At 41.8% G+C, this 15,084-nt stretch overlaps 1 protein-coding gene across 1 annotated transcript in view; it reads right to left on the bottom strand.

Annotated features, from left to right (window-relative positions):
• Window positions 1-15,084, bottom strand: part of LOC142099077 (tenascin-N-like) — a 67,716-nt gene that overhangs the window by 14,093 nt on the left and 38,539 nt on the right. Inside the window, exons 6-9 of the mRNA XM_075182177.1 lie at window positions 14,791-14,976; window positions 10,867-10,956; window positions 797-1,060; window positions 170-300 (exon numbers count right to left, since the gene is read on the bottom strand). Of these exons, the coding sequence (XP_075038278.1) occupies window positions 170-300; window positions 797-1,060; window positions 10,867-10,956; window positions 14,791-14,976 (671 nt within the window). The remainder of the gene's footprint in view (window positions 1-169; window positions 301-796; window positions 1,061-10,866; window positions 10,957-14,790; window positions 14,977-15,084) is intronic.

The raw sequence follows: 15,084 nt of genomic DNA, 5'->3' as shown, positions 1-15,084 counted from the left end.
ACCCCCCAGTGTGTACCTAGCCTTACATAGTTGCTTCCATATTGTGAATAGGATGCATATTTTATGCCGTTTGTACAAGAACCAAAACATTTGCAAATCGTCTTATTACCAATTAGAAGATTTGAAAAATAAATCCTGTACATCAATATTAACTGATTGTCCACATTACCTGGCGATTGCCACCTTCATCCTCGTAGACAAGTGTGTAACCATCTATCTGCGCAGTAGGTGGAGTCCACGTGAGGGTGGTTTCTGTCTGCGTGATCTCAGAGGCCTGCAAGTTCTTAGGGGCATCGATATCTAGAAAAGAGTGCACGATACACCTCAGGACAAGAAGAGCCTTGCAATATATATACTGTTTCCAAAATAACGATTTTCCTTCTGCTTCACGGCCTTTTAAATAAATAACAATATAATGAATGAATAATACTCCTTTGTTTCTGTGTAAAATATTTCATTTCTTTGTATTTGCATGTATCCATATTCAAACATGCCTTATACCGGCTGCTATAATGGAAATCAGTCTGATTAGACTGAGGCTGAATGTTTAAATTATCTGTAGACCAAAATAGTAACAGTTACACTCTGGGTGTGAGTCAGACAAAAGGAAAAGTGATTGATCCAGATATATAATACATGCAATTATCTTAACTACTGTCAGAGTAGGGAATTTTTTACACAAAGATGGGAGCAACTTGGATTTTATGGAGTTTGTTATTGCTACATTGAATAATTGGACACTCTTAAAAATGTATAATGGAACTGAACCGGCGTCTCAGTAGGCGACAATTCCCACCTGTCACGGCTGTAACACTGGCTCTCTTACTCCTCTTGCTGCCCTTCTCTGCCCATATTTGGAAGACGTACTCCAAGCCGGGGGTCAGGCCAGTCAAGGACGTGGATGTCTCCTTCTTGTCCACAGTCACCTCCTCGCTGTGTCCATCTGGTGATGCGTATGATATTATATACCGGTCGATCTGACCTCTGGCCGCCTCCCAGGATAAGCTGGCGGTATCTTCACCCATATCTGTGTCCACCAGATTTTTGGGACCATCCATACCTTAAAATATATATATTGCCTTGTATATAAGTGTCACTTACATTATATAGGGTATATCATCAAGCATATGTATCTAGCGGTGCATGCAACAGCAAAGGTTATTCTTAAATTCCATTGTTATTATATTATATTCAAGGAGACCTTACAATGTCAGGTAGTTATACTACCACACGCTGAGGGCTAGGTGTAACACAGTAAATTTACTGAGATTAGATTTGTCATTTCTTAGGGAAGTAGGCATCCGTAATTAGAATAGTGGACATTACCAAGTGAAGCACAATCAGGGGCTGACTGGGCTGGGGGGCAGTAGGGCACATGTCCCCCAGGCTGGTCCCTAACCTTGGGCTGAGTTACTCCCCCCAGGCTAAAATTTGCCTGTCAGCCCCTGAGCACCATCAAAAAGGGTGCGTGAATTTCAGCACATGAACATGTCCACCTTGGCTGTCTGCACAACTTCACAGCTCTAAAATGCCCCTAAGTATGCATGATTATGGATGGAGATACCAGGAGATATAGGGCATACTTGCCATCTCTCCCTGAATGTCAGGGAGACTCCCGGAAATAGGGGTGATCTCCCTCACATCCTGAAGAGTCTGGCATTCTCCCTGATGCTGAGCCAGTACAAGACGTGGTTGGCTTCGCCATCTCTGGCATGATGACACAGTTCAAAAATTGTGTCCTATGTCCATGTATTGATGCCTATGGAAGTGACCATTTTCATGCAGACCAAGATTTAATCACAGACTGACAGGTAAGACAACATGACTTCAGTAATGGAGACAGAGATGTAAAAGACATTTCAGTTTCTAGAGATTCATTAGCTGCTTTTCTTTAACGCATAGTTGCCTACTCTCCCGGAATGTCCGGGAGACTCCCGCATTTCTGGGAGACCTCCCGGGTTCCCGGAAGAGCGGGGCAACCTCCCGCTTCTCGCCCCCGCAATAGATAAGTGGCAGGGGTGGGGCTTAATGACGCAAATATAGCGTCATCTTTGCGTTTAGGGGGCAGAGCCAAAATGTTGCAATTCCTCTCGCCCTGCCCCCGCACGCCCACCTCCCCCGGGATCTTCCTGAAGCCAACGAGGAAAAATTGACAAGTATGATATAGGGGTGCCCTCTGAACTTCACGTTAGACCAGCTGTATTGTGCCTGGGCCAGTAAGGGGATTCAGAGTGAAGGATAGAGTGACCACATGCTACTGTAGCCTCTTGTAGAAAACAGGACTCCATAATTTCAAGTAAGGAAGCCACAACCATACACAATACCAAAACTATTGCTATAGCGCCCTCTTTGTTCTTTTCCATGTTTATATTATATTACTGTCATGCTAATTTGGCTTTTTACAGTCAATGGGGCATATTCAATTGATGGCGGGATCGCCGAAAATCCCGCGCTCAAAATATATTACTGTTATTACGGTAATATCTTGCTCCCTGAGCTGCGAGCTGAAATCCAGCGAGTAAATTACCATATCAACTGTTTTCTCGCACAGGATTACTGTAATAACGGTAATATTTTTTGAGCGCGGGATTTTCGGCGATCCCGCCATCAATTGAATATGCCCCAATGAGTTTGCTTACAATCAGCAACTCTGTCCCCAAACTCCTCATTGGGGCTTACAGTCTAAATTCCTTAACATACAGAGACAGACAGAAACACAGACAGAGATAGAGAGACTAGGGTCAATTTCATAACAGACAATTAGCCTACTAGTATGTTTTTGAATTGTGTGAGAAAACCGGAGCGCCTGGAGGAAACCCACGCAAACACGGGGAGAACATACAAACTCCACACAGATAAGGCCATGGTCGGGAATCGAACTCATGACCCCAGTGCTGTTATGCAGAAGTGCTAACCACTAAGCCACTGTGTCAAAAATTAGAAAAAAAGAATTTACAAACAGCGCATAAAATATGGGGCGGCTTTCACAGCCTGACCATACTTCAGCTTTTTTTAATTCATAAATTTGGGAAATTAATCAGAAATCTGGACAGTCACATGAAAATCGGGACTGTTGTCAAGTCTGCAGGACTGTATGCAATGTGTTGGACCATCTGCAAAGTGTCCTTATAAACCATAGTTGCCGAAATGTCCGGGAGACTCCCGAATTTATGGGGGGAGAGAAGGGCAACCTCCCGGGTCCTGGACACTTAATTAAATGGTGGGGGTAGGGGCGGGGCTTATGACACAATTAATGTGTCATTGTGGCCCCAACCCCTAGCATAAGAGACTAGACTTGGTGATGTGTGTTTAGGGGTGTGGCCAAACAGTGCGATTTGCCAAGAAACCCCCCCTCCCGTATCTCCTGGAGGCAAACGTGCCAAAGTTGGCAAGTGTGTTACAACCTGTAGCCGAAGGTTCACTAGCAGGAAGATTCAGATTATGTTTATTGTCTTTTTTATGATCTTCCTGTTTCATGTTACTTTATGTTATGAAAATTACAACAACTGCTTATATTTTATTTTACAAACAGTAGTTGAAGATAATTATTTTTCTTCTAATAACTCTTTCCTTCAATTATAAATAGTTTTGCGCTGCTTGTCAGCTTGATGTAAAAGTTTATTTTCCACTAAATAAAGCTTTAAACAATCTAGCAGGTGCGTTTTATAGCTTGAAAAAATACCAGTATATGACCCCATTCCATTTGTAAGTGTTAGTTCATTAAAATCCCATTGTAATTATATTAGGACAGATGGTAATGTTTTTATTACCTGAACAAAGTAAGGACCTTTTTTTGGCTTCTCTGCTACCTCCCTCTCTCTTTCATTATTTTATCCCAATTACACAGCCTATATTACCTCAACTATCAGTAGCAATAAACAGATCTGTCTGCAAGTCTGCAATCAACAGTTGTTTTATTAAGTGCTACATTCTAATTTTTGTTTGTTTTAAAGTAACTAAAAGAAAGTTAAGAACCTTTCAGCTTCAGCGGAGGCAATTGCTCTGTGCTCTAAGCCAGCTTTCTTGACAAATTAGCCTAGCCATTCACTAGTGATATTCTTGAGTCATAAAAGGACTGTGGGTGTAAATTTATCAAGTTGCGGGTTTGAAAAGTGGAGATGTTGCCTATAGCAACCAATCAAATTCTAGCTATTATTTTATAGCAAGTACTAAACAAATGATAACTAGAATCTGATTGGTTGCTATGGGCAACATCTCCACTTTTTCAAACCCGCAGCTTGATACATTTACCCCTTAGTGTTTCATGTCTTTAATGTAACTTGCTCAAAGTTAAATGATAGGGAGAATATTGGTCCAATATAAAAGACAGGCGGGAAAAGAACAGAGTTCTGCTTGACATGCAAATACCGTGCTTGCTACCTGTACACCTCCTGCACGGATTAGGGTTTTCGAGGGGAAATATTATTTTGCTACAGTATTTTAATATCATTCACTTACCTCCCTCCCTATCCCCTCTATGAAGCAATTTCTAATACCTATAATATAACAGCACGTAATGGCATTTATCACACGTCTACATTTTTCTGCCTCCTGTTTTAATTTACTTGTTTTATGATGCACCAGTTTTCTTAATTAAATGAATTATCCCGAGTATATTTACATAGCTGTCTTCAGTACATAAAAAATTAGGATTATTTAGTGCTGGGGTGAAGTCGCAATTTACTATTAAACTATTTCTATACAGATGGGGTTAAAAGATACATAATTCAAGGATTTATGGATTGGAGCTAGTACCAGAGTTGGAAAAACACAGATAATGAAATTGTACAAGACTGCAGAATAAGTGATATTTATCTGACTGATGTACAAGGCAGCGGCTGCTGATATATACGCTACGATACCCATGAGATCTTGTGTACCCTGGGATAGATATTGCAAATATGACATTTTCATGCAGCACTCTGTGGGTAAATAGTCCTGTTTAATGAAGAATCACACAGAAGCCGGATATCATAGCTCTCAACAGCTTCTATCCAAATTTACATGCGAGGAGACAAAAACAATGTATATCAGAGTAGCAGCTGTGCTGTAATTTATACACGCAGGAATGTAAATGCAATATTAACGTCTTGCGGAATTCTCATGTAATATTCATAGGTGACACTTGCTCAGAGGGTGTATGACAGGTCATAATATAAATATCCAGCGATTGGGTGAAAGAATAAATGAAATAATGAATGTTATTGTTGACTGAATGAATGGTTGTGTGCATGATGGAATGGTTCAGTAATCTATTGATTGAATAAATGTGTTTTTGATTTTGTGATTGTGCTGATACATGATTGATGAGGTAAGAAAATGATGGTGTGAGTAAATAAATGAGTCGTTAAATAATGGATAGAGTGCGCCAGAGATATTGTGTGACTGACTCAATGACTGAGGGCCTCAGTTAGAGGTAGGATCATAGCTGAGAAAGGAGGCAAAATGTATGCAAAATATAAATAAAGCAGTAACTGCTTTTGCACTCCTTCCCTGGTGCAAAAAGGTTTGTCCAGGAGCAAATTTGTGTGCAAAACCATACTTGTCAACTTTGGCAAATGTTTTTCTGGAAGGCCCGGGGGCAGGGGGTTGTGTGGGGATGGGGCTCGGAATATTGTGTCATAGGCCCCGCCCCTTAAACGGTCATCATTATTTTTGGCCTATAACAGCAGGGGGCGGGGCTGGGAAGGCACGTTAATCACGTCACTAAGCCCCATCCCCTTTATTCAACTTACTGAACTGGTCAGGATGCGGGAGGTTGCTCTGCTCTCCCGGGAGGACCCCCAGAAATTCGGGGGTCTCCTGGACATTCCAGGAGAGTAGGCCACTATGTGTAAAACTGGCCACACTCACTGAGATATTGACTATATTTACCAATCAGCTCTAAAACAGTGATAGGCAACTGGGGGCTCGAGAGTTGCATGCAGTCTGCTGGGCCTTTATTTGCAGCCCTCCGGCTCCTGCCTGTTTTATGCCTTGTCTGCATTTTTCTCTGCCATCAAGCCCAGTTCCTATTATTTCATCTATGCCCCACCAAGTAGCAGCCTGCTTCCATGTCACATGACCTCCTCCACATCACATGGTCTCCTCTGCACAACAAAGAAAGGTAACACAACTCCAGCAGCACTGCTGAGATCAGAGAAGGGATTATTATTATTTTATTATTATCATTTATTTGTTAGGCGCCACAAGGTATCCTCAGCGCCGCCCACAGTACTAACAGTAGACTATACAGGGTGAAACCATACAGAACAATAAACAAAAAGTACCAATACTTCAGAAACTCCGACTAGTCATATGCAGTAAAGACGGAGCGGAAGAACAGGTATGGAGACAGGAGGGGAGGGGGCCCTGCTCATACGAGCTTACATCCTAAGGGATGTGCAGTCTGCACCATGTGGTCTCCCTCCTTCCTGCTCTGCTTGATCCCTGCTTACATCACTAAAGATAAGGAGGTTGCAGGTTTTTTAGATTAGTAATGGACCACTAGTACTTACAGTGAGTGGTGAGTAGGGGATTTGAGGAGGGGAGTGGGGAGTCTAAGTGACACTGGGAATTTGAGGGGTGAATGGGCCAGGTGGTAGGTATGAAAGTGTTTTTTGGGGTAAATGGGATAAAGGGTCTTTTGGGTGACTGAGCATACTTAACTCAGCATAAACTATTTATTTACAAATGGGGTTAAAAGATACATAATCCAAGGATTTATGGAATGAGCTGGTAGCAGAGATGGGATCAGAGCGGAGTTTTTGGGCAAGTGGGGGATGGATTGGCATATGGGGAGATCTGAAGGGTGTTTTGGAGTACATGTGGGATCTATTTTAAGGGCATTTAGTAAGGGCATGTAGTGTGCCTTTCTCTGATTACATGCATGGTTTTAATTTACTACAGACATTACTGGTAATATTAGAGTGCTGGCCATGCGGCAGTCTACAAAACTGGATAATAATCTCATCAAAGTCAGATCATTATCAGACATGTTGGGAAATGCAGTCAGAAGCTATCAGCCTGTGTGTTTGATCATCATCCAACCACGTTAACATGCGACATGTAACTCGTGTGCTCCAGAAGTGATCCAACCTCTCAGTCCAATTATTGATTGCCCTGAACTGCCTGTGGTTTAGGAGTTTGCAAGCCACAACAGCTCGGATGCAGTTTAATTTTTCAGTAAATCCTTCAGTTTGTGGCTGAAAATTGCATCCAGATGTTTTGATAGCATCAAAAACCTTTAGTAAGCACAACCCTATGGCTCAGGCCCCTGGCCCAGAGGAAACAGAAGTGTGTTCTCCCAACTAAAACACAGGCCACAGAACACCCCAAAAATGCACCCCCATACACGTCCTCAGTGGAAGACAAGAAGTGCGGATTATATAAGCCGAAAGACAGAAATGAGCAAATTACACCATAACGTATGGCAGTGTTGGCATATTACAATTAGCAATTAGCTGCTATATATTGGCAAAACATACTGGGACTTGTAGTTTCACAACACCTGGAGTATCACAGGTTAGCCAACACTGGCGTATGGGATCTCTGGAGCAGATGCAGGGTAGGATGTACACCAGTTTGCATAGTGCATCTTGTGTGAATTCACTTTGTGCATGCATAAAGTGACATGCATATGCATCTATGCAGACTTGCACTATATTGGCACTTATGCCTGCGCCTGAAGAGAGAAGGGATGATCTTATGTTGGTTAAGTTCAGTAAAGGTGAGTTTACGCAAATGCGGCTCATGCAGACCTGCAGAAACATGCATATTCTCCTGTTAGGAGGCGTATCTATTGTACAGCTCTATGATGACTTTTCTTACATCTGGAGCATGTGCTGCTGCTGTCGAGGAAGAAGAATGCTGAAACGCGCACAGCTCTGCATATGGGCGGAAATACGTTATTTTTCTGACCATTTTGCAACCAACGCTGCATCTGTCCCTTTTTCTGTAAATTTAAAGTAGTTTAGCAACAAATAGCCTTGGAGAAGCCCCCAGCAGGAGAGGCCCTGTGGGTACTATATGCGCCATTTCCACCAAATGTGGAGAGAACTTCTCAGCTCCAAAGATGTTACAAAGACTTCCAGAAATCTGTTTTCTGTTATTCTGCATTCTCAGTGAGACCACTATGCAGACATTGTTCCAGTGTAAGCAGTTCTCCAGTTCATCCTATTTTTGGAGTGTTATAGCACACATACTTGGGTTTGTAGTGAGGGAACCACATCTTCTATGCAGCTCACTCTGTGTTCCATCTCAGCTGGCTGCTCCTGAAGCTTGTGAATATCTATTTAGGAGTTGAGAAAAACCTGGCAACTGGAGATAGCTGAAGATCCACTGATGATAACTGTGAACCTGGCCACTGAAGATAACTGTGAACCTGGCCACTGGAGATGGCTGTGATCCTGGCCACTCGAGATGGCTGTGAACCTGACCACTCGAGATGGCTGTGAACCTGGCCACTCGAGATGGCTGTGAACCTGGCCACTGGAGATGCCTGTGAACCTGGCCACTGGAGATGCCTGTGAACCTGGCCACTGGAGATGCCTGTGAACCTGGCCACTGGAGATGCCTGTGAACCTGGCCACTGGAGATAGATGTTAACCTGGCCACTGGAGATAGCTGTTAACCTGGCCACTGGAGATAGCGGTGAAATCTGTGAACAACCTGTTCCCTGAGAATGTAGCTTGCTTTATCCTCTGCTGCTCTTGCCTGGTTAGAACAGACAACAGGTCAACCTGCGGTGTGAGCCAGCAAACGTGTCACCACACCGACTGCAAAAGGCAGTGAGGCAGATGCCACCTAAGGAGGTCTAGAACAATTAACTTTTTTTGCTGTAGATGTCCTCATAACCAGCACCAGAGGGTAAGTCAGTCTCTTACTCTGTGTAACTGGATGGTTTGAGGTGAACATCAGTAGAATTAAATACAGGAGAGTATGTATGCCTAGGGAACTCACAGAGCCATGTGTTCACATCCCCTGACTAGCTTCGCACCTCTGTGATTTTTTAAAAAATGGAGTTCGATAGCTAGAGTTTTGGCAATAAAGGCAAAGTTGGCAGAGTGGACCTCTACCTCATGGCCACTGTATTAGGTAGACTTGCTAATAGCAGTTCAGGGACTCCGTGAACCCTGTCTGACATTCAACCCTATTTCCCGTTTTAAGCCACTGCATGCAGTCACTTGGTACTTTGATTTGTCAGCACTGTTAGCAGAATGGTCTCATTAATGGTATCAGTGGGGGGAGGGACAAGGTGTGGCACAATGTGACCCTACAAATCGTGGAGACAGCTGTGCCCAAGGCAGCTAACTCCCCTTTCCGGTGCCTCTGCCCAGCCCTGTCAGTAGCTTCTTTTAGTGTACAGATGTCACTGTTGGAATTCATGTCTATAGAAATCATTTGGTTGATAACTAAATCTCTCCATAAATATCAATGGACACAGTTTTAACATTGCTTTTAGTATTTGAATGATACATCATGAAGCAATAGTATTGACCTTATGTATATCACTAAGAATTACTCTAAAGCATATGTGTTTTTCAGAAGTGATTTACAATGGAGACCGCCATTTTGGTGGCTGAGCCAATTGTTACCAATATGCATCCTTTGAATTCACACAGGAATTAATGAGCCTCAGCATTGTCACTGTGTGGATCAGTGAAGTAATTGGTCCCTTGTGAATTGATCGGCTACATATTTGTGAAAGTTGGTTCAGTCCATAAAATGGTTAGGTCTATTAGAGTGCACTGTAAGTGAGAAAATTAATTAGTTATTGAGAGAGAAAAAAATTATGTGAGAGACGACAATTAAGTCAAATAAAAATAGTAAAGTTAGAAAACATTTAAGTATTTGAATGAACATGTTATCATTTGAATGAAAGCATGATTAAGTGAATTTGTTGATAAGCTCGCGAGTAAATGTGCCCTACTGGATGGCCTATGAGTATGCACATTCTACTGGCTGGCCTATGAGTAAGCCCGTTCTACTGGATGGCCTATGAGCAAGCACATTCTACTGACTGGCCTATGAGTAAGCCCTTTCTACTGGCTGGCCTACGAGTAAGTCCGTTCTACTGGATGGCCTATGAGTAAGCGCATTCTACTGGCTGGCCTATGAGTAAGCGCATTCAACTGGCTGGCCTATGAGTAAGCACGTTCTACTGGCTGGCATATGAGTAAGCGCATTCTACTGGCTGGCCTATGAGTAAGAGCGATCTACTGGCTGGCCTATGAGTAAGCACGTTCTACTGGCTGGCCTATGAGTAAGAGCGTTCTACTGGCTGGCCTATGAGTAAGAGCGATCTACTGGCTGGCCTATGAGCAAGCACTTTCTACTGGATGGCCTATGAGTAAGCACATTCTACTGGATGGCCTATGAGCAAGCACTTTCTACTGGCTGGCCTATGAGTAAGCATGTTCTACTGGCTAGCCTATGAATAAGCACATTCTGCTGGTTGGCCTATGAATGAGCACATTCTACTGGATGGCCTATGAGCAAGTACTTTCTACTGGCTGGCCTATGAGTAAGCATGTTCTACTGGCTGGCCTATGAGTAAGCACATTCTACTGGATGGCCTATGAGTAAGTGCATTCTACTGGCTGGCCTATGAGTAAGCACGTTCTACTGGATGGCCTATGAGTAAGCGCGTTCTACTGGATGGCCTATGAGTAAGCCCGTTCTACTGGATGGCCTATGAGTATGCTCATTCTATTGACTGGCCTAAGAGAAGGCACATTCTACTAGCTGGCCTTTGTGTCACCACATTTTAATGGCCTACAAGTAAGCACATTGTACCAGTTAGCATACAAATAAATGCAAAAGACTCACTTGCCTTCTAATGTGTGCAAAAAAGCTAGACATAAATTGACAGATTTAATACCATACCTGTGGTGCCAACTACAGTGGAAACCTTTCCTTCTCCGCCTCCTCTCACAGACCACACATTGATATCATATGTCGTGCTGGGCTGCAGACCTGGGGGACAAAACCCAACACATACATTAAATAGAACCTTCCAATTGTTTCTTCTGCTATACGTCGTATTCGATTTTAATAATAGGGAAGTTGTATTGTATGTATAATAGCCTGTTCTGCAAATCCGTGAAATGATGAATCACAGCTACTTGATACAAAATAATGCCAGCACTGCATACAGTATTAGTTTTTCTAATACAACACATAGGCAACAAAATGACTATCACAGTATGCAGAATACATAAATGTTTGCAAATACTATAGACTGCTGCTATGCTAAAATGTCTTCTGATACTGTTTTAATGAGGTGTCTTTTACGCTCTGGTCTGACACATCTGTCTGTCCATATGAAATCAATAAATTAGCCTAAATTATTTAGCTCATTCGATGGCTCAGTTTGAATGTGTTTCACAGTGGGGTGCATAACTCAAGTAGTTAGGACAAAGCACATTTATACACAAAGATCTCCTCCTATAAATAACATGTTTATAATACTTTATATTTCTCTACAGTTACACAGGACTCTTTTCTTGTTGTTGATTACAGCTGAAAAATGGAGGTCAATTTGGAGCATAAAACTGCATCAGATTTGTATTGTGTCGAATATAGTTATTTTACAATTCTCACGATGTGTTACAAGAACATTTCCTTGATGAATTACCTAATTTATACTTATCTAGCTAGAATTGTATTTTCCATAAAACTTCAGTGGTATCTGGCTGTGTTTGTTTTGATCTAGAACTTGAACATAGAGTTTCTCTACACTCATCAGCTTTGAATAAATTCAGCTACAATATATAATCTAACTCAGTACTGCACAGGGAGAAACACAGATATGGCAGAGCCATACTGATACTGTAGTTCAGCCTGTGTTTATTTTTCTTTTAACAAGCCACACCCCCTTCCCAAAGCCGGATCATCCATTCCCGCCTAGGGTCAGGTGGGCCCTGATTACCCTAACCCGTTTAAACGTTTTTAGGGGTTTATTTTACTGTGGGGCACAATTTACTCTAACCCATATTTATGTTTGTAAAACAAAAAGACAGTTGTTGTCAGCGCTTATCCTTAACACTGCATATCTGTGTGTATCTAGCAAAATGAAAACATAAGGTATTGGTTCATATTTTGATCAAAACTTTTAAGCCTGCATCCAAGCATAAACGGCACTTTAGTGTATGCAGGTCCTACACTGACCTGTATGCTTTAAACACCATTATAAAATGCAGCTAAAATCAGATGCACTCACCTCCCAGGTATTGGGGCTTATATATAGAAAGGGCTGGCTTGTGAGCCACACCCAAATGAGCCTTAAATAGGTTTGATGGACAGCTGCTAAGACAACATAAGGCAATAATTTGAGACAAAACCAGAGGAAAAATGTAATGTTTATGTTTTTTTGACGAACAGATCGGGGAGAAACTAATATCTTGCCTAGGGCCCTGTGGGGTCTTAACCTGGTTGTGGCCCTTCCACCTAGGAGATGACCAGGAGTCCACACTCCACACTTGCTGGAAGACTTTGAAACTGAATGGGACTGAGACGTCAAAGTCACCTGACTGAATGATCAGTTATAGCGGTGTGTTCAGCTGCCTTCCCAGGCTTGCCTGAGTGCCATGGGGTATCTCAGTAATGGGATGAGTACGGGTAGAGAGACCCCTCAAATTATAATAAATGGGGAAGAGGGTGTTTATAGAAAAATATACTACAGACTGGAGCTTTCTTACAATTCAGATTACAATTGAAATCATATGTACATTTCTTAAGTGTTATCTAGAAATAGTGCATAGTAGTAGGAAATAAGCTGTGTGCACAAAATAGTAATACTAAACTATAATAATAAATAATACAGTTACTGACAGTTAGCCTTGTTTTGACTGACATATTATTATTGCATGTAAAAATCTATCTAGACCTGAAAGTAGAGAAAAGTGGACTCTAAATAATATCAAAAATAATTGGTGTGATATTGTCTGTATTTTACAGTATCAAGAGGGGCTCTGATTTGTAGTGTCCTCTACCTTTTTATTACTAATGTGTGAAAATGTCACTTTTTTACTAACTGTACTGATTGTTGGTCCCTATCATCAGTATAATATATATGTAGAGCCAACTAAGTGAGATTCCAAAAAATATCCAAGTGTACAAATCTACTGTATAATTGCAGAACAATGATGTAGTGTCATCAATCTGAAATTTGTTGGTCCCTATTCACAAACACAATTTCATAAAAGATAAATAAAGAAATAATCACTTTGTGTATACATAAACTCAGTCATTGCACATAAGTCTGTAGGCTATTATAACTGTATTAAATGGTTCTTATCTGCTTTGTTACCGTGGGTGCCAAAGGTGCATTAACACAACCTCTACAAGATGTTCGATGCAGCTTGTGAACACATTAAACCAGTTCAATAAACTGCTGCTGACAGACCCATCGTATCTGTGTGAAATTCTATCAGGTCAAACCGTGGAAAATACAATAACTGCAGTAACTAGACACATCAGATGTAAGTGCCTCCAAGTGATTTGTGAATTACAGGATATAGTATACATTTTATACCAATAAGCTGATAAGTGATTTATGCTTTTTGCATCAAGTAATAGCTAAAAGGGAAATAACTGAGAATTTTCTAGGTGGGAAAAGCTTATAACTAGAAAAGCAATCCCTAGATGGTGACAAAGAGAAGGTTAAATACCTACTACACGAGCAAGCAATAGAAAGTGTCACCTTTTACAGTGTGAAATATCTTACTAATGTATATATAACATTTTTTTAAGCCATAAGGTAAACTGCATCTGTCCTTATTGTGGATCTAAGAGTAAGCTAGCGTCCTCTGGTATCAACCCAGGACGATACAAAAGCTTACTGCAATAGTATTTATTGCATTTATTTTTACTTTTATTAATATTTTTCATTTATTTGTATTTGTTTTAACTGTTTATTAATTTTTTCATTATTATTACTTTATGTGTATTCCCTTTTCTATTTATTTTTTGTTTCATTTATTTAGTTTTTATTTAATCATCCACTTATTTATTTTATACCTATGTATCCCTTCCTCCCACCGCACAATCTTCATTCTCTATAACAAACACACCACTGCCTTTTTTTTCTACCCCCAACATTCCTCCACTTGTCCACCATATACACTGCAATCCAACACGTGACTGCTTCTCGGACAACAACAGCCACATACCTCAGTTTCCAGGGCTGGCAGAAGCTCTGGGGGTGCCCTAGGCGTTATCCCCACCCCCCTACCCATGGAGAGTGTGGCGCTGGCCTGTGACATCATAGCCTAGCATCACACTCCCAGCCTATCACTGACAAGAAGAAGGAGCAGCCAGTGCTCAGTGTGGGGGTGGCAGGGGACAATAAAAGCTCTGAGGGACATTATGCCACTCATTCAGTGTCTTAGGTGGCCCTAACAAGTGGCATCTTAAGCTAATGATTATAGTTGCCTAATGGTAGCACCGGCACAGCCAGTTTCACCTCTCTCTCCTCACTCATTGATGCGCCTTAGCCATTCCACCATCACAACCAGAACTGGAGAAAGAGTCACCACCAGTCTACTCTGGACACCTCACCAGACCGAGAAGAGAGGAGGAGAGCCCACCACACTAGACCCTTCTGCACCGAGCGGACACAAGGCATCCAACTACAGGATAATAGACCACACCATTTCCATCCAGAGCTCCATGTTAACAACAAGCTTCTATATATTACCACATATTGTACTGGACTTAAGGAGCATGGAAGTCATTAAATTAGAAGTATATACAACATGATAAGGGTGTTGGAGGCAGGTAATTACATAATGGTGACAGTTAACTCACCTTTAATGATATAACGGCTCTTGGTGTCGCTGCTCTGAGATACCTGAACCTCCGACTCAGCTCCACTCGGCTGGGCACCATATTTCAGTTTAAAGTAGTCCACTTTAGTGGCAGGATTCTCCCATTCCACTTCCAAAGAGTCCTCCGTCTCTTCTGTCACCCCCAAAGATCCTAGCGCCGAATCACCTGGAAATGGAAAATAAGGCTGATCTCCTCCATTGTACTTTATGGTGAGGCACGATAAGTTGTTGTGTCCTTATCACATATCAAGCTGGAATTGTAACTAGTCACACT

This window comes from Mixophyes fleayi, chromosome 8 (assembly GCF_038048845.1).
Source record: "Mixophyes fleayi isolate aMixFle1 chromosome 8, aMixFle1.hap1, whole genome shotgun sequence".
NCBI classification, from domain to species: Eukaryota; Metazoa; Chordata; class Amphibia; order Anura; family Limnodynastidae; genus Mixophyes; species Mixophyes fleayi.
Note: the sequence above shows the minus strand (reverse complement) of the source record. Positions and strands in the feature narration are given on the sequence as shown.